This window comes from Haliotis asinina, chromosome 6 (assembly GCF_037392515.1).
Source record: "Haliotis asinina isolate JCU_RB_2024 chromosome 6, JCU_Hal_asi_v2, whole genome shotgun sequence".
Classification (NCBI taxonomy): domain Eukaryota; kingdom Metazoa; phylum Mollusca; class Gastropoda; order Lepetellida; family Haliotidae; genus Haliotis; species Haliotis asinina.
Window position 1 is genome coordinate 25,135,802 of NC_090285.1, and position 20,778 is coordinate 25,156,579.

At 41.0% G+C, this 20,778-nt stretch overlaps 2 protein-coding genes across 3 annotated transcripts in view; one reads left to right on the top strand and one right to left on the bottom strand.

Moving 5' to 3' along the window:
* The window catches only part of LOC137287013 (ras-like protein family member 11A), a 62,743-nt gene that overhangs the window by 9,786 nt on the left and 32,179 nt on the right, over positions 1 to 20,778 (top strand). The gene's annotated exons all lie outside the window — the stretch shown is intronic.
* LOC137286641 (uncharacterized) lies at positions 17,509 to 19,491 on the bottom strand. The gene is made up of 2 exons (XM_067818608.1): positions 19,447 to 19,491; positions 17,509 to 18,774 (listed from the first exon to the last, which is right to left on the bottom strand). The coding sequence occupies exons 1-2, from the start codon at positions 19,489 to 19,491 to the stop codon at positions 17,509 to 17,511; spliced, it is 1,311 nt and encodes a 436-aa protein (XP_067674709.1).

Genomic DNA, 20,778 nt, shown 5'->3' on the forward strand with positions numbered 1-20,778 from the left:
GTGACCAGTCTTCACCAAAAATCCATCTGACGTTGTTGGTAATAGACCCACGTACTGTCACGTCTCAATACATTTTTGTAACGATGGCAATAAGAATGGATATTGTGCATCTGACTGAAATGAAAATAGTAACTGAGCCAATGATATGTTACTTTATGTCGAACGAAGAGGTGAATAATATTCTGTATAACTGGTATGCGTTTCTTAATTTGCCTGCAGTAGTATGCATATGGATGTGATGATGTGATGTCCCCAGCTGAGCCTTAATCTCATTCCGCTGGAGACGGTGATATTGCAATGCTGGCATATATTGAATGGACACACTATGTCAACAGTAGAGGTGTTATTGTACGGAGTGGCTGCCTAAATAACTAACAGCTAAAAGTGTTATCGTTGCCATTATTGCCTCTATTGTCAGAGACTGAACGTATTCAATTTCAGTTCAATTTCAAACACTCAAAGAAGAAAACCAGGACAAACCAATCATGTTGGATTTAAAGGTTTATTGGCTTTATACATTTAAATTGAGTTCACTGTTTTCTTATTACATCACATTGTAAATGGTTTCCATGGAGGGTCTTGGCAACTGTTGCTGTTACTGACAGGCACTCCGCGTTGATGTCAGGCCCCACTATAATAGAGCTTCTTTTAATTGAGTAATGGAATGCTGGCATACAGGAAGCATACAACAGGGTACAAGATGACTTATTGTTAGTAATGACCAATATTACCATGATATTATCATTTACTCGACCGTTGTGCATAGATTTACCCCCAAACAATACAATACTGTACCTGAATGAATAGTAGCAGGTGCACTGACCGCTGTTAATGGTCACAGTAAAACCGTTATACAGCACGGGACAATGACAGACCGTTACGATAAATAACAAGTTGCTATGTTACCTACTTGTTACACCAACACGTGTGCGGGAGTCTGACCTCATGGCGAACCTATTTCCAATGTGATAGATGGTCACTGTGTAGTGAGGTCGTGGCAAATACAAATAGTCTGATCCAAGACTTCCAAACATGCAGTGAAAGTCAGTCAAAGGATTGACAAGACACACCACGTGCACATCGAGCACTGAGAGCCATTAGTTGTCGGGAACCGTGTCAAAAATCTCTTTCTGTGTCAGACGGTTACCGAATCAGCCACTTAGTGTTGGCATGCTGAACACGCATTATGCAGGTATGATGCTTTTCAACAAAGGGTCAAAAAGACATTTTTCAAGGAATAAGTGCTCCCACGGACTGAAAATACTAAAATGACTCATCTGATTATAAAATCCACAAAGCTTCGTATCTGTTAGCAGGCATAACCATCAAATGAATTTGAATTCTTTTTTTCAGAATGTATCCCCTATTTTTGCAAATCTTTTATCTCAAGTCAGGATGCAAGTGTGGATGGTAACAGTACATAGTGTGATGCATAAAATCAAGAAGACATTACAGAGTTAGAAATAATACTGCAACATGCAAGCTGATATGGTATTGTAAACAGGATGACGTCTTCTGTGTCGTCATTCCTGTTCCTGAAATAGTGTGGGGGAGAACGCTCGTTATTTGTTGTTTTAAGAACATGGTATATCAGTTGAAAGAAGAAGTGAAACCAGAAACTTTAGTTTCGTTTTGTTTTCAAAAATACATTTAAATATATTCGCGCTTGTGCACCATTTATGAAGCCAAAGTTGTTTTTCTTACAAAGTTGTTGAAAATATTTTATGCATTTGTTTGATAAGGTCACCGCTGTCGGCTTTTAGTCTTTAGATTCGTGTTCTTCTTTTCATTTTCCCTGGGGTGAGAGTCTCTGCAGACATGAGTGTTGAAACTTTGTCCTAATGAGCAGCAGAGTCGGTTTTCCTCGAGTTGTTATCGGGAGTTGACATGAAACTGAAAAGGTGCAATATTTTGCAGAACGTTGAGGTTTTAAACTCGTTCCCCTCAGCAATCCATAGGAAACATCGATCGTGATTCGTAGAACTTTATATGTTTTTATAAATGTCTTGGTAAAAGGCCAGATGAGATGACGGCGGTAAGACAGATACATTCCTGACCTTATCACAATAGAATGCTCACACGTGTAGCTCTTAGCGTTCATGCATCTCCTACATTACGGCCTATACCTTCAAAATACTTTGTCAAAAATGAATTTGGCGGTACTTTTTGCAAATACAGGGACTACTCGCCTGATGCATTGAATAAAAACCATCATCATAATGCTAAAATACAGCGCGTGACTTCAATCCCGCGAAATGGACGACAGTGTCACTCACAAAATGGACGGAGACGTGACTTTTTCAAGTGTATCCGACTTACGTGAAGTATTTCCCCATAAATTCACAACGCTGCTGCCACAAAAGCTGATTACTGTGATTGGAATACTCGATATGTTTGTCCTGGCAACAGCCAGGCACAGTTGGGCGTCCTAACTTCCATCTGATTTTAGATACAAGGATCGGGTGTCCTGACGGTGGGCGTCGACTGGATTGCAGTTATTCGTGGAAGATCGTGTGTATGCCAAGCCTTATCTGTGGTTGTTATCCGCAAAGAATGAATCACTGACAGGTTCCACGGAAATTGTGAAAGTTCCTTTGTTTGCCTTTCTGTCGTGTTGTTTGTTGATTGGACATGTTTCCAGGAGTCTGAAGACCTTGTCTAGTAAAGAAGGCATCAGTAGCCTTGATGCTGAAGCGTTTTCCAGCCGTAGCAATACGTAGCAGTACATCTTATTTCCAAGATGTGAATCCATTTTCGGTGTCACATTGTGGTGAATCGCTTAATCCGCTGAACAATCGCCGCAATTTCAATATCGACGACTTGAACCGTGACATGTTCATTTGCCAGAAATGGTCAAGTACCAAAGATGTGCTGAAGAATCACTATGCGATAAACCTTTGCCGCTTCTGAACAATTAATATTTTCGATTATGCAAGTACAATGTTGTTTAGTTGTTTTTTATTGTTGTGTTGTTTTTTTTTCAACCAAGCCTAAACTGATCTAGTGTAAAAGTAGCTGAGTGCTAACTCCATGGCGACGGCGCTCAAGTAAACTTCTCATGGACATGTTCCTCTACACATCGGTGCTCTATCAGATGACTTCATTAGATTGACCCAAGCCATATATTGACGTCAGAGGTTATTTTCGTTGTCAATTATCTAGAGTACTGACGTCGTGCTGATTTATATTCAGAAGCTCCATAAAACTATCTTCTCTAAAGATAATGAATTGTTTGATTTGTCCTGTTAACACATAATACACAGATCTTTTGCAAAGGGTTATCATCTATGAAGGAATGTTATGTGCTGTAATAGATATTCTATCTTGATGTAAATGATAAAAATTAGAAGTATTTCATACATATTGTATTTGTGCCATTTTGACAATGATAATTGTTTATCCTGCATACCTATGTCGTCCCGTGTAGCATCAGTAGTGAGGGATATAGTTGGTGTAAACAATATTTGTTGGGTTATGGGCATTCGGAGGTGGAAAGGATATCCCAGTGTTAACAACAACCCTCCCCCAACATCCCCCAACACACATACACACACCCATGTCAGCCATACAAATATACGCTATTGAACGAAGCCCAGTATTCACTCCATATAGTCAGTTTGTGACATCCGTGGATGACGTCAATGAATGACATCAAGTCGTAACAACTATAAAGCGCTGTAACATTTTATGGTTTCAGGTGGCCAATCTGATTTGAAAATGTGCAGCACTGGAAACCTATTACGCAGGACTCTTCTACACTGACGAGTATTGTGATTTGGGTTACATTAACTTCGGATCGCACTAGAGTTCGTCCCCAGTTGTCCATTGTTTCTCCTGTTGTAGGATCAGCACCACATGGACGTTCTTTTCTTCATATCTTAAAATTACGAAGAACCCAATCGTTCAAAGATATGTATTTAACCATTTGTTTATTGCTTGTTGATGACAAAACCAGTGTTCAAACCAGTACAGTTGGTTACCAAAATAATTCCAGAATATATGGTTACCAGTAGAGTACATACATATTACGCTAGGAAGTCCCTTTCTTGAAGACTGGCGTGATCGCTAGCTGCAGTCCACCTGTTACGCGGAGGGATTCACAATACGATAACCCAAATGAGGTTTGATTTAGCCGCTTTAGCGATCGCAGATCTCTCGAGACACCAGCACCAATTACTTTCACCAAGATGAGTATTTGAGAGAGTGTCATGCTCTCAGTCGAATGATTAGTACTCTGCGACAAGGCCGAAACAAATTTAATATGCGCCATCCAATTTTCCGTTATGTTCTAACTTTCTTTGGTCATGCCATATAATCGAGATGCATACAGACATTGTGATGACGGTATGGTGTGATACAGTTTTCGTTATCAAAAAGCTATTTCCTTTAGATGCTGTGGTGGACGGCAATACTAATTTCTTTTAATTTTCTCTTGAGCTAACGGAGTCAATAAGGTGTGGTAGGTAGGGTCCTAACAGGTTTTAGGAATATCCTTCGATGATGAAGAACGTGAAACCTGAAAAGATGTTGTTGAGAAACTGAAAGATAAAACAGTATGCTTATATATCTAACAAAACGTATAATGCAAAATACATAGACATCGGATATACAACCGTGTATCGGAAATACGTAATGTTTCGGTTTCTTAAGACTAGAAATGGTTTTACATTTTCCGCACAATTGTTTTGAAGGATCCATCATGTGGACTTCATCATTAACTCGACCCGATGAACGCATATTCAGTTTGTTACGGCCTAATTAGAAGAATGCCTGCATTCTGACTACAATGCCATAGAGACCTTCGTCAAGTAGTGACTTCATGATCAGCCTAGGACCTGTGTCTACTCAACGGCGTCTTTATTACTGTCTGCTCCAGCACCTACTGTTGTGAGGTACAGCGGGGCATGTGTATTGTGCTGTAGGTGTTGTATCTGGCTGGGAGGTCTGACACTGTGGCAACAGTGTGCATCAAGGGGTAGACTGATAGGCATGTGTGTTATGTTTCCGAGACAGTTGAAGGGTTTTCCTTCTTGTACAGAGAGTATGTTTACAAGAGTGGTCGTCTTAAGCTGAAAACCACCCATGATCACAGCAATTGATTTGCATATTTCTTGTAGTCCTTTACTGCTCCCATTCGAATTTCAGTCTCTTTTTTGTAATGTGTACTTAAAGCGGATATAATGGCGACGGTAAATGTTTCCAGTCCAGACTAGTCTGGGTATTTTAAAGGCTTCTCACCATAACATGTTGTATTTATTAGTGCGTTGCTTAGACTGGATATAGTTATGTGGGTATTTATGCAGGGTACGTCCAGATACTAATATATGCAGGCAAATAACGGATGTAGCTTCTACGATGTGAATGAATGTTTGGATGAATAAATGAGTATCTGACAATGTGTTTGACGTTTCCTAGGAATGCAGTCTGAAAATGGTAAGAAATGGATGAATTGGATAATACGGATATATGGTTCAGTATGTTGTGTAACTCGTCCAACATACATCTAATGATAATATTGCATTTACAGGGCGCCTAATACCCACCGTAGAGGTGCTCAGTGGTGCAGTGAAAATATTGGGGAAGGAAATGGCGCCTATAACTTCCTTGGCATGTTAGAAGTTGGGAAGTACAATTTAGAACAAACTTCTGGATAACAACTTCTGTTATTCGTGAGGGCGACGCTACACACACACGCGCGCACACACACACACACACACACACACACACACACACACACACACACACGCACACACACACTGAGGGAAACAATGTAACAAAGAAAACAACACAGTAACATAATTGGCTAGGCAGTAAGCTGATGAGAATAATGAGTTGGACATAGGAAAGGCATGGAAGCCAGTGGTATACAAGTAGTGTTTATACAGTAGACTGGGCTTGGTGGAGGAGTGCATCATAGGCGAGTGGACAGAAGTATCCTTAGTCTCGGTTGAGAGTGGGTTTGTGTCGTTTGGTGTGGATGGCTTCGGTGAGCTTGGTTTAGTGAAGTCTGTTTGATTGTTAGCAAGAATAGTTCATATAGCTTATACCGAAAGGCAATAGTGAATAGATGAGTCTTTCGCAGTGATTTAAAGGTTTCTTTGGAATGTTACGGCTAAGATGATCTGTTCATCTGTTAGTGTTTAGGAGAGATACAAAGTGTTTGTGCTACATGTTTGTAGCCTAGTGTAGTCATGAAGGATGTGCCTGTGCATAGTGAGACTTGTTGTGAGACTTGTCTGGGTTGTAGCTTTTCCATTGTGCCGTGTGCATCAGATGACCCTATTCCAGACTGTCACTGTCTGTAAACTAACAAATAACATAAGGCATCATGCAGACAAGATGAGATCCTTCACTCCTCTTTAGCATCCACTGTATGTAAACCAACGCGTATGTAAGACAACAGATAACACAAGGCATCATGCAGACAAGATGATATCCTTCACTCCTCTTTATCATTCACTCCTCTTTAGCACCCACTGCCTGTAAACAAAAACGCGTATGTAAGACAACAGATAACACAAGGCATCATGCAGACAAGATGATATCCTTCACTCCTCTTTATCTCTAACTGTCTGCAAGCGCATTCGTGAGAGAACAGATTATGAAAGGCATTCTGCAGACAAGATGATATCCTTCACTCCTCTTTATCTCTAACTGTCTGTAAGCACATTTGTGAGAGAACAGATTATGAAAGGCATTGTGCAGACAAGATGATATCCTTCACTCCTCTTTATCACTAACTGTCTGTAAGCGCATTTGTGAGAGAACAGATTATGAAAGGCATTCTGCAGACAAGATGATATCCTTCACTCCTCTTTATCTCTAACTGTCTGTAAGCACATTTGTGAGAGAACAGATTATGAAAGGCATTATGCAGACAAGATAATATCCTTCACTCCTCTTTATCACTAACTGTCTGTAAGCACATTTGTGAGAGAACAGATTATGAAAGGCATTATGCAGACAAGATGATATCCTTCACTCCTCTTTATCACTAACTGTCTGTAAGCACATTTGTGAGAGAACAGATTATGAAAGGCATTATGCAGACAAGATGATATCCTTCACTCCTCTTTATCTCTAACTGTCTGTAAGCACATTTGTGAGAGAACAGATTATGAAAGGCATTATGCAGACAAGATAATATCCTTCACTCCTCTTTATCACTAACTGTCTGTAAGCACATTTGTGAGAGAACAGATTATGAAAGGCATTATGCAGACAAGATGATATCCTTCACTCTTCTTTATAACTAACTGTCTGTAAGCACATTTGTGAGAGAACAGATTATGAAAGGCATTATGCAGGCACGTCGATGCATCTCACTTGCGAATCCATGCGAGCCACAATCAAAATAAACGGCTGGCGTGGTATCTTACGGTAAAAAACACCTACTGCTGACAAGAAAAGCACATAGGTGTCACGGGGAACCATCGCTTCGCATGACGACCGATATTATTAATCTGTATCGGTCTTAGGGGACATGCCTTGGTGCAATATCTGTCTGTGTTAGTGTTTTTTTTTGTTCACCAAGGCAGAAGGGTACTATATCGCCCCCCTGGGATCCGTGTTGTTCATGGTGCTGGAGAGACCACTACAGTGGACATCTCACTGGACATCTATAACATTCATGTTGGTTTTGGTCTTGGTGAGAGTGGGCGCCGTTAGAATAACCATTTTGGAGACGATAGAAAGCAAATTTAGTTACCCATGTACCTCTCAAACCCGGAAGTTATCGTAAATGAGCAGAGAATGACGCTTTGCATCATTAATTTGAGATGTAAAATTGTGCTGTGTGTGTGCTGTGAGTGTAATGCCAGTTCGACTACACGAGACGGGAATTATAGAAATGTACTTGCCAACACTAAACAAATTTGAATGGATCCCAGCCAAACAAAATTCGACATTTCTTTGTAAGGGAAAATGCTATCGAATGGTACCCGCGGAGCCAAGGGAACAAAATTACAAACGAAAGTGGAGAAACTCCCGTAATGTTGGCAACAACAATGGGCTCCTTCACAGGTAACAGAGATGCTCTACTAGTGCTGCGGCTCCCTGAGCAGATCTGGAATTCCTCTGGGCTGCCAGTATCGAGTGATTGTTACAATTACAGGCTAACCCCGGTCGCATGTATTAACAAGGAACTGTTAGCACCGTGCCCAAGCTCACAGGTTTCACATGCCACTGCTTGCAACCTTAGGGCCTCCACCAGGTGTGACTCGAGGAACACAACTATCAATATCTTACACAAGAAATGGTACCTTTCGTAATTCTTTTACGTGGAAGCTTGACTTTCAGCCATTGTCTACTACAATTTAACACGTCTACGACTGTGAGACGAGAGCCTTGCCTATAAATAAGTGAGTGATGTCTGTCATTTAGATTTCTATAACTCCGTATGCCGCAGCGACCCTTTGTCTCAGCGATTGAGATATGCAGTGTTTTCATGTTTTCAAGTGAACGAAGTAATAGATTGACTTATAGAATTACATGTGCGTATGTGTGCATCTGAACGTTCTTTAGCATAGCAAAATTAAGTATTTGGCTTTCGGGTATGGCATCCTTCATCTTGTGTTCTCTGTACTTCCTTATTTTCACGAAATCGAAGACAAAACACGTTTTGCTTTGCTTTTAGATTTTAATTTCAGTGGGCATGATCTAAATACATACTAACGGTCAATGCAATTATCAACTTGAAGCTATTGTGTCCAGGTAGATGATAAATAGATGGTGTTTCATATAATGTGAGATGGTGTTTTATACAAATAAACACTGAGTACACTTTGTGGTTTGCATTTTTTGATGCTGCGATATGAAACATTCACTTCATACACCATTTATTTTGTTCACATAACCAGATTACCAAACCATTCCGATAAGGTTCTAGGGAAGCTGTTGTTCCTGCAAACCGTTAAATGTTCTGCAAGGACATTATCGATAAACTTGAGTTTGGTTTCCCGTCACAACGGGAGTATTCCAGCGATGTTATGACCATCGTGAATGTCTTCCGTAAGAACGAAATGAAAATCCCATAATAGCAAAATTCTAATCACACTTATTGCTACTGAGAGTTTTTTCGGTCAGTGACATATCGTTCGGTCTAAAATAAGCACCGATTTCTCATCTCATTGGATTCAAATTGCAACCTCTGACGTTCACATGGGAATCTAATTAAATCCGTTTGTAGATGAACTGGATAATAGCTCCTAGACTAACATCCTTCTCATAGGTAACGAGTAAAAGCTTCTTCCGTTTCTTTGAATGAATAGTTCCTTTATACATGGGAGAGGATAGCAGTCAGATGTGATGTGGGTTGCTCGGAAAATAAACATTAGTTTTAGTTTAACAGATTACGAATAAACTGTTTATAATACTTCACAAACTGACACATCCCTGAAGGGTCGATGTGAGGTTTGATAAAGGGGAAATTGATATCACAAAGCTAATTACGCCGTAGAGGTGAGAGCTATCTTACACTATGAATTGCATGTTAGTCTCACGGTATCATTAGTAGAAACATTCAGGTGAGGCTTATGTTTGCCTTCCGGTAGCGTTAGAGTAAGAAACATTCACCTTAGTTCAACGTTTGCCATTAAACAGCATAGTTTGAAACATTCAACCGGGTTTTGTAGGTTTGCCTTACTGTAGCGCTTGGAAAAACATTCAACTGAATTTTCTGTGAGTACCTTAGCGAAGCGCTACGAGAAACATTTAACTTCTGTGTGTTTGCCATAGTAGTACCACTAGAAGGAACATTCAACTAAGTTTTGTGGGTTTGCCATAGTAGTACCACAAGAAGAAACATTTAACTGAGTTTTGTGTCTTAACCACAGTAGTACCACAAGAGGAAACAGTCAACTGGGTTTTGTGTGTTTGCCATAGTAGTACCACTAGAAGAAACATTCAGCTGAGTATTGTGTGTGTTACCTGAAGAAGACCTAGAAGATACATTTAAATGAGTATTCTGTGTGTACATTAGTGTAGAGCTACGAAAAAAACATTTAACTAAGATCTGTGTGTTTGCCATGGTAGTGCCACTAGAAGAAACATTCAACTGGGTTTTGTGGGTTTGCCTTAGTAGTACCACGAGAAGAAACATTAAACTGAGTTTTGTAGGTTTACCTCAGCTTTGCGATTCGAAAAAAAACATGCAGCTGATTTTTGTGTGTTTGTCTTCGTGCAGCGCTACGAAAAGGAACATTCAACTGAGTTTTGTGTGTTTGCCCTAGTGTAGCACTAGGAGAAACATTCAACTGGGTTTTGTGGGCATTGCCTTGACGTAGACTTAGAAGAAACTGAATTTTCTGTGCGTACCTTAGTGAAGCGCTACGAGAAATATTTAACTAAAAGTTCTGTGTGTTTGCCATAGTAGTACCACTAGAAGAAACACTGAACTGAGTTTTGTTGGTTTGCCTTAGTAGTACCACTACGAGAAACATTCAACTGAGTATTATGTGTGTTGCCTTGAGGTAGACCTGGGAGAAACGTTAAACTTGATATTTTGCGTTCTTCTGAAGATAGTCCAACAGAAACATTCGGATTGGTATTTTGTGTTGGTCTCTAGTTAGGCCAAGTTCAACTAAGGTATTCGTACCAGTAATAGAAGCATTCAACTGGGTGTTACGTTTCTGTTTAAAGGTCCTAATACACAAGAAAATTAAGACACAATATCGTCTATTGTCCCCAAGTCAGAGCTATCTGTGAGCATAAGAACATACAGGACGGCACATATGTCATCCAAAACCGCGTGTAGGGCATTCTGTGCAGTCAAAAATATAACTAGACACACAATTTTGAGAATGTTCTGCTATGTAAAACTTAGTTACAAAGATGTATTAAGGTAGCGAGAGAGTTTGCTTGCATCAAACACATCACGACTGGTTTAGTTAGCGTAATTGTCACTTTCCTGGTCTGTGATAACGACAAATTGAGCAACGTCGCGCCGGCGACATGTGCATCAATGATGACGCCGTTGGCCTTCTCCAGGGATTCACAGTCAGCTAGACACATTAATGAAGCTCATTGGTCAGGAACGCTCGGACAAGCGTGTGGCTCATTAAGAGTCACTTCTGTTATCATAAGGACAGCAATTAGCACAAGAACATTGAAACAAGTGCCTACTCATACACACCGTGTCTGTCGCATGCGTCATGAAGCGCATTTACATAGCTTATATATACTGAACTGCACAAGAAACGCAACTGTATTTTGGTCAAGTGTTTAGATAGAAGGCATAATCAGAACACTTACTTTTATAAGATTTCATTTGTTCGAAAATTGCCTTTCATTTACTGCTCAGTGTATTTGTATGTGGTCTTTTTGTTGCTCCTTTTAGCTAAAGCTAGGAAAAATCTTATATTTGATATTGCATGTATTTTGCACATTACCTCAACACGCAAACACTGTCCTAACCTGGCACTGAGTATAAGTAGTTTCTCCGTGTTGTTGTCGTGGTAATTCCGTCTCATCTTTCACCTGGTATCATAGCGTTCGCTGTATTAAGGCATTCTGCTGAAATCAACGGCAAGAACATTTTGACATCGTTTTCCACTTTCACTGATGATATTTACAATATACAGTATACACAACATCAATATTCACTGTTTTTCATGATACTCTGAAACACTTTTGGCAACATGGTTACATGTCTGTGATCTATTTTCGGACGTTAGGTGGGCGAGAATGGTTTTACGTTGCTTTTAGCAATATTGCAGCCTTATCGCGGGGAACATCTGAACGAGCAATGCTGAAAATATATAATGTATGAAAACGATTGAAGGGAACTGAACCTGACTCTTCAGCGTCATAAGCGAACGTTATAAGCACTGGGCTACCATATCGCCCCTGCACTTTACGTAAAGAAGTGGTACCATTCGTAATGCTTTCATGTGGTAGTGAAGTGACTGTCGACTGTCAGCTACTGCTGACTACAACACACGTTGTCCAGGGTCGAGAGTCTTGGCCATAAGTAGTTTGTCTGATATTTACATTTATGTAAATCGGTATGTTTCAGCGATCTGCATTTTCTGAGATATGTAAAGTTGTAATGTAAAACGTGCCGAAATAATAGAAGAATTTGCCTTCTCGGTGTTGAAGTAGAGCATTCTCTACTTTGTGTTCTCTGTACTTTCTCCACTAACTTCGTCCATATAGTCGAGTCTCATTAGTTCCGAACACGCATGGTGCTGTTTATAGGAGCCGTGATTCATCTCTAGTAGATGGCCAGTTCTAGTAGATGGCCAGTTCTAGTAGATGGCTAGTTCTAGTAGATGGCCAGTTCTAGTAGATGGCCCGTTCTAGTAGATGGCTAGTTCTAGTAGATGTACATGGCCAGTTCTAGTAGATGGACATGGCCAGTTCTAGTAGATAGCTAGTTCTAGTTGTGATACCAGCCACAGAACTGTAGTCAAGTGATGTGTGGCGCCACAAGGCAGACTTCACCGTGTTGAATAACATTCTTCATAACGATATACGTCATATTTTGTAGAATTATAACAACGATTAACCTACTTTGTGACACAGTAACCTGCTTACTACACCTTCATGGGTTTTTTTTGGTGGGGGATTGTCTGGTTCAGACCCGCTTTTTGGCAGACGACATCGTGCGGCTGTTATGCTGCGGAGACAGGTGTTAGCTCGTGACATAGTCACAACTGTACAATCGAGTCGAGATTTCTTATGAATATGGAAAGGGTTTTGTCGCTTCTATACACACCTCGCGGTAAGTATAGTGTTGACCAATCTGCGGATTGTTGAAGAGGGCGGTGTGGTCAGGGTGGACCTCTGGGTGGTAGCATGTAACAAATGTTACACACTACTCCAAACCTACACAGATTGATGCTCATGCTGTTTATTACTTGATTGTCTTGTCCAGACTCTGTTATTTGCAAACCGCAGCCCTATAGCAGGAATATTGCTGAGTGCGGCGTAAAACTAAACTCACTCACTCATATTGAAAGCGATGAGGTGAATTGTGTAATCAGAGAAGTAAATACATGCACACTTTCGAAATGACACTTTTGTCACGCAGATGTAAGCTGTCGTCACACCATTCCTCATAAATGCATCAATAATAATGCGTTATGCATCACATTATTATGCATCACTTGAGATTGGTGGCGATGATTTATCTCTCCACAGTTCCAGGCTTTGGTCAACAAACTCATTATCACTGCCAGCTTATACAAATATATCCCTCGGGTAGTTTTGTCTGGAAGCACGTCTTCAATGCATTAACCTTTGGACGTAGCTGGCTGGTGTGTCTGGAAATTCTGAAGAATAATCTTTAATCATCGCAGCTAATAACCATAAATACGGTATCAGTTATACGAAAAACAAGACCATTATCTCCATACAAGTCGCAATCAGATCGCATGCTGTCGCAGTCGCTGCTTCCTCTTCTTTGTGAGAGGCGGTCAAAATACAACTGATCGAACTGACCGAAAAGGATAGCTGATATGATCTTTTTGGAAATCCTTATTAATATGTTGGTGGTTGGTCTTTTACCACCACGCTGAAATTGCCTTCTTGTTTCTAAACTGAGCGTTCATATTACATCGCTATATATCACTTTACAAATTTATTAATCTGAGAATGGGTACCCGGTAGTATGAAGGGATGATGTGACAGGGACCGACGAACAAAAATATAGTACACACTAATCCGGTAACTGAGGTAATACTAGTAAGCTATCAGTTTTGGCTTGATTTGTTGTTAAATCGGCGCTCATCAATAATCCAGATACATGGCAGCGGATTGGAAATAATAGGGTCTGGACCTGACAATATAGTGATCAACAGCAGGCAGTTACGCAAGCAAAACAGAATATGATTAAATCTGTTTTTATCTTTCGGGATAAAGAAAATCACAAAGACGTAGAGTGATAGTTTAGATAATCGTGAAAAGGATAAAGCAAATATCAGCGTAAAAACGTTAATTATTTCCACCTGTACATGGATCTAGATACTCCCTTCTGGCGAGTGAAGATTGTTACGCTGGGGATCGATTGCTTATATGGGTAAAATGTGTAAAAGCCATCTCGTTGTCTACCGTCGTGATATGACTGGAATATTGTAAGACGACGCGCAAGCTCATCGGGTCGAAAATACCGCCTCGTATCTGAAGCTTTGTTAGTTGTATTTCTTTCATACAAGCCAACACTTGTACACTCACGTCACTAAGGACAATCAGTTTCCAGTCTAGACTAACGGTTAGACACCGAATTCATACAAGTTTGATTGTAATCACATAAACCCATTTTAAATTGAAAAGGAGCCTCGGGGAGACCAGGGATTCAGGCCTGGAGAAATCTAAACTTGCTCCATTTAGAGCTTTAGCATTGCAATGAGGACCGAGCTGTGGTGAAAGTAGTTTGGTTCAGGGACATTGAGACACACTATTCCCAGTATGTCTTTAGAGTTCGCATCTTGGAAAGCTACTTAACAATGCTACATCGTTATACTGTTATCAGCGTTGTGTCAACCACCCACGATACATTGCCAGACGTACATGCTGAAATTACAAGTGTCTCACCGAGCTTTCATATTGTTGCCTGTTCCTGGTGGAATCCAGTGGAATCAATACTAGCGTGTTAGTGGCGAGCCCGAAACACACGTCAAGCCTGTTAGCTTCAGAAATATTCAGCCATCAAACTCCTTCAAGTTTAGGCAGATAACTGTTTTCTCTCCCAATTCAGATCTAAGCAAGCACGGGTCAAGGTTGAAACAGACGAAGTCTGCAGTGGCGGTGGTCGTCGTTTCCCTGATTGCCGTCGTGGCGTGTATAGTCAAGTTAATATGTTGAAAAATGATTATGGTTATGTGGAAGGAAAGTATGTAGTAAGTCAATTTATGGACGTCACAGACAGAGAGGGTAATTGCACGTATGCCGCTGCTAATGGTAGAATGATAGGTGCAACGGCACTCTTCCCTTACAGCCGACTCACTGAAGATCCATGCATTGTGTCTAAATTCATCCGTCATTGTTGGACTTCAAGTCACAGAGGTACTTTTATGTGTACGGATATAGAAGAGATGCATTATGCTGCCAGGGGTTAATTGAATGTAAAATACGTTGAATGAAAACCCACTTAAGTAATGAAGAACAAGTATGAACGTAAAAACGATTCTTGGCAATGTTCTGGGAGGCTGATGGTAATGGTTGAACGTAAGTAGTGACAAGTCTAAGAGCCTCTACAACGGTTTTATGTAAAACAACCCGATCTGTTACCGTTTGTTGCAAAATTATGTCACCACGTTAGTATGTTTCTAATGGAAATCGGAAATACCTCATCGAGAATTTTCAAGACTTCCCTAACGTTTTCGGAGAAAGAATATATAAGTATATTTCTTTTGATGTGCTCGAGGCAGTTGGTTATTGGTTCAAGCAAGTGATTACAGTCCTTACTCTGTGTAATTAATTTGTTTTTGTTACTCCCTCGAAGTACACACTCGATCAAATTAGTTTATCTGCGACATCACGTTATCAGTCGTACAAAGGGTGGTTGGGGAAGGAATAGCACAATGTTTAAGGCTTTCGTTTAACCACATCGGCACAATGTGTGAAGCCCATTTCTGGTGTGCCTCGCCGTACCATTGCTGGAATACTGCTCACAGTGGCGTAAAACTAAACTCACTCACTGTAGTACGCTCACAGTGTCCGTAACTAATACACGCCATACCATACCACACCCACATTCGAAAACCCGACATGTTTGCATGCCGTATTAGAGTTCAGCCCTCGAATTGTTTTGCAACCTCTAATACAACTTTTATTGACTTACACAAGAGAGCCTCATATCTTCTTATTCGATTGCACGTATCGACGGTTGACCTGACTAATGATGTGGCCAAACTCGCTTCCATAAGACACTTAAGTTCATACGGAAATGGATACGTTTATTTCGCTGAAAGAGCTTAAGATCGTACCGTCACTTGTGAAGTTTTCGGGGTATTTATCTGAACAAACAATTCTTGTGACGTTATCATGTTTATTTTGTTTCTGGCAAACACGTTTGTCGCTAAGTTTAATGTTGCGCGGAAACTCTCCTTCACGAAAACACCCTAGATGTTACCACGCATGATTCCCATGATTATTGTCTCAGATACGTCAGGGAAAGACCGAAACATGATGAATTGGCGCACACATTTTCACAGATAAACTCGAGGATTATCGAGGATTATCTACCTGGCAGAAGGATGTGAATCATCAATAGATTATGGAAGAACTGGCTTTAGTCCTTTAATAACATGAGAGCTTAACAACCCGAACAACCCGGAAATAATAGCATTTAAATTTAAATGTCAGTGACTGACAGGAGGTAAGAGTTTAAGTCATGCACAATCTCTGTTTCGTTGTTTATCGTTGTTATCCAGGGAGGTGTTTTTTGCTTGAGCTCGTTTTCAGCCTGCCAATTAGCTACAGATTCCACTATGAATCCGGTATTTTGGGAGAAACGTTATCTGTTTGAGAAATCATTTCACTGTATCAGATTCAGCCTGACTACCAAATGATGTTCGCACACTTCTTTGATCTATTCTTAACTACCAGCGTATACCTTGAGTTTACTCGTGCTCACAACAGTAGTGGCTGTATCAGGGATCATGTTCCCTATATAATTGTATGTCGATCGGGAGCTTTCATTGCTCATCAAAGAGCAAATACACTACCTATGTGCGGACGTCATTGAGAAAGGGTGTGATACTACGTCCTTGGCTTAGTTCTGTCTGTTGCTGCTGATTTTGGGAGTAAAACCCGTGCGTCATCGTGTTTCTGTTTTGCTGATAATTCCTGCTGTATTAACAACTAATCACCCATAATAGCTTCATAATTCTATAGATACTGTCATAATATTTACTGTTACAGCTGACTCACCCACGCTTTAGATGTACCAGGGTAAGGGTGTGGGGATCGAGATTTGCCTCACTCTGTGGAGCATTTCATGAAACAATGAAACACACCTTTACCCATTGAAAAGTGACCCAAGTCTCGTTGCAGTTTTATGCATCTGATGTCGATTACATCATACCATCTCGTCTCGTCTGTAGTAGCCCTGGGTCGTTCTGGTGTGTATCGACGGTTGACTTGTTTGGTCCACCGGTCAACTGTGCAAGTTTCAGATTCCTTCCAGTTACCTCTGGTGTCAGCATTCATGGTTGTGAGCTAGATATCAGTGTTATCTAACGTCATCGGTAGGTATTCATCTCATTGTGGTCATTAGACCACATTAGACCACATTAGACCACATTAGACCACACACGGAGTTATTTGTATAGCTATAGATAGTTCGATGCTCCGATGGGGCAACTTTGTTTGCCATGATGAGTTTACTAGCTTTGGGATTTGAAGATTAGAGGATCCGATGGTTCGATGATCTGATGGGCTGGTGTCCCCCCATTAGTCAGAAGCCCCATTAGTCAGAAGGTATTTTTCAAGGTAGGCTGACCACAGCTCCCCTAATAATTAAATGGACTAACCCGATTCATTAATTACCAAGAAAACATAACACAACTAACCCGAGATCTTCAGTTTGTCAGCCTTCTCAATCTTCTTGAGGATCTCGATGAGTCTGTAGATGTTTGGGTGACGACTTGAGAGGCTGGCATTCAGGCGACTGTTGAAACCCTCAAGGCAGTTGTTTGTCCTCGGGCCAAAGGTTTCATGGTGATTCCATATGGGAAGCCTGAAGAGAGCATCATCGTCTACCCATGTCGTGACCATGTAGTCATGGAAGGCAACAGCAGCTGGTCCATCAGGGCTTGAGCTCATGACGTCAAGCCAAACATCCTGGACAGAGGCTTGAGGCAGTAGAGGCAGGGCAGACTCACGCCGAATCCATCTTTCAACTTCGGGGTCGTCGCGGTAGTCGAGGTTCTGTACCTTGCGCCAAACAGCCTGGGAATAATGAAAGAAACATCCTTTCACTTCAGCAGCAGGAAACTCCCTCTGAACGGCTCTGATAGCGGCCATCTCAAAGTCAGTCTGAACCTTGGCTGGAGCTAGAGGTCTGTTCAGGAGCTGTTGAACATGAGTCTTGAGAAGACTCAGGAGACGACGGAAGGCAGCAATGGTCCGACTCGGCATAAGGGCATACACCAAGGGATAAGATGACGAGCCAACCCTCGCATGGATGATGTATAACTGATCCCACAGATCAGGACTGGCAGCAAATGTTCCATCCATGTAGATAGTTGAGGCTGACTGAAGGGCTTGCAGGTGGGCGTCAGTCGCAAAGACAACAATCTTGTCGTCATCACCATCAGAAAAGAGTAGGAATCGCTCAGAGTCCAATGTTTGTGTCCACACTCCATCTAGGTTAACGTCCACAAGGGTCTGGGGTAGTCTCGGGATGGTGTGATTCCTATGCCTGTACAAGGCACTGTCGAGAGTGGAGTAGGAAGGAAGGTGGGATGCATCTCCTTGGTGGTACTTCAGGAGTTCGTCTTGGTAAAGGGCTGGCATGGCTGTTGTAGGTTCCTCTCGAGCACGCTTCCTCATGGAACTGATGAATTTCAGTCTTGTACTGTCCGGCGGCGGGTGATTGTGTTCTGTGGAATTCCTTACATAATCTCCTACTGTAGTGCACTTGCCTGTGCAAGTCTTGACAACACATCTCCAGTGGGCAGTGGTGGTGGTGGTGGTTTTGTTCCTATTGAACAGGTAGTTATCGAACAACACTTGAAGAGAACCTCTCTGGGATGTAATATATTCCACTTTCTGCAAACCTGCCATGGTTGTGGTTAATGATTGACATTTTGCAGCACATATATAACATGTCTCAACACAAGATATGAGTTGAGATAGTTGAGATAGTTAAGTGATGCCGTAGTTAATCCTTCTGACAATAGGGGTTCTCACTTCCCCCTCAGTTGTTTTAAGGTGAAAATGTGCATACTTATATAAACACACTCTTTATACTTCTCAATTTGAAATAATTCATTTAAAACACGCACGCTTATGTCTAATTACGCTAGCCTAATTAGGAATGTTCCATTATTCCTATAGGTAAGGAGTTGGTCAACCGTAACTAATCCTTCTGACAATAGGGGTTCTCACTATTGGGGCTTCTGACTGATGGGGTATCACCGATGGGCTGACGGTCTCACATCTGAAGTCCTATTAGCAATCGTTGGACCTCCTGTTGTTATGTGTTATGCTCTAATGATACCCGTGATGACCAGATTATCGAATGGAGTGGTGGCCTGAATTTCAGATGGTCTTACTGCCAAATGCCCTGTTGGATCAGTTGATGACATCATGATCTGAAGGACATGATGGCCTAAATTTCAGATTGCTTTACTGCCAATTATCCTCTTGAATCACGTTGTGATCTCACGACCCTATGACACGATGTTCTCAAGCTCAGATGGTCTAACTGCCTGACTATATTGTATGAATCTGGACGTTTAAGAAATTCTTCTTGCATAATGATTTGAACCTTCAGTTCACACTTTTCAGCGAGATCTTCGAGCTGCAGGGTGCATTAGGAGCCATTTTGCTTGAAAATACACAGTGTACGTGATTATCAATTTTGCAATCCAGATATCACTTGATTAAAGCTCTATAAATGTCAGACAAGTTTTAACGTTCCTCTTTTCAAACAAGGTTTTCAGACTGACTAACGTTATGTTGTAAAAAATGTTTGATAACGAACGTTATGTTATAACAAATGTATGATGACTCACGTTCAAAGTCGTTACAGTTGTTGGTGCTCAAAGACCACGTCGCATGGTCTTGGTGGAAACAGCATTCCACAATAAGCTGATCGTGAAACCTCCAGATGAGAACAGAAGTTCCAGATGAGAACAGATCTTTAGCAAACAAAACTAATCATAACTGAATCTGAATTACATTTGTCTTGTGTGTCATTTGATCATGACCCGCGATCAAATCTCTTGGATGACGTTTATTCTTTCCATCATGTCACAATATTCACATAAAATACTAATATTATAAAAAAAAATCTTGCTAAATATATTTTAGCTCAGAAGCTAAGAACAAACTATTTCTCATTATGTTGATGCTATCAATTTCCGTTACAATATTGCATTAAAACATCATGTGTATAACCGAATGTCGTGGCGCGTCTTCAACGTACATGTACAATGGGCCGAGGACCCCTTTTTCGAAATAAACACTCACTCATAAGACGTTCCTGACGGAACAGAATGATTCAGAACTATCCCGACTCAGGCTCGGTAAAGTGGTTGATGCATGTCATCGTATCCTAGCTGTGTACATCGATGGCAGTCTCTGGATTGTCTTTTCAAGGTTCTATTTGTCACAAAGCGCCGTCGTTTCGCTGAACACCAGCAAACAAACACACTAAACGCACGAACAAGATAAAGTTGGAGAAAAGTTTCAGTGATTCTCATTTAAAATCATTCTTTAATCTTCCTTGTTCTTTGTTGTGAACATTGTGTTTAGTTACATGTGCATGCATTTCTGCCAAGACCACACTTTGTCATCGTAATACACACTGTCATTAAAACAGTAAATGGACTGCTGGTAATGGTTGTTTGTTCTCCTAGAAGGATCGTCTATACCGAATCATAAAAGGACACTTCTCCCGTAGCCCTGCAAGACTGTACAGCCCTAAGGTGAGGTTATATCAAGCAGTCAACAGACTCTGTTTAAATTCCACCATTGTGTAACATGTTCATGTGTCTGATCATCAGTTCGAGACTGTGTGGCTAACATGCACGTGGTTTACGAGAAACACAGTTCTCGGAACTTGAAAATATTTTGATGTCGTCAAGCGTGGCGTACCTTTTACTTCTG

Bases quoted from the DNA above. Each gene is read 5' to 3' on its own strand.
- LOC137286641 (XM_067818608.1), bottom strand. From the start codon at position 19,491: ATGGCTCCTAATGCACCCTGCAGCTCGAAGATCTCGCTGAAAAGT. The intron at 18,775-19,446 runs GTGAACTGAAGG...TCTTGTGTTGAG, and splicing joins CGAAGATCTCGCTGAAAAGT to ACATGTTATATATGTGCTGC.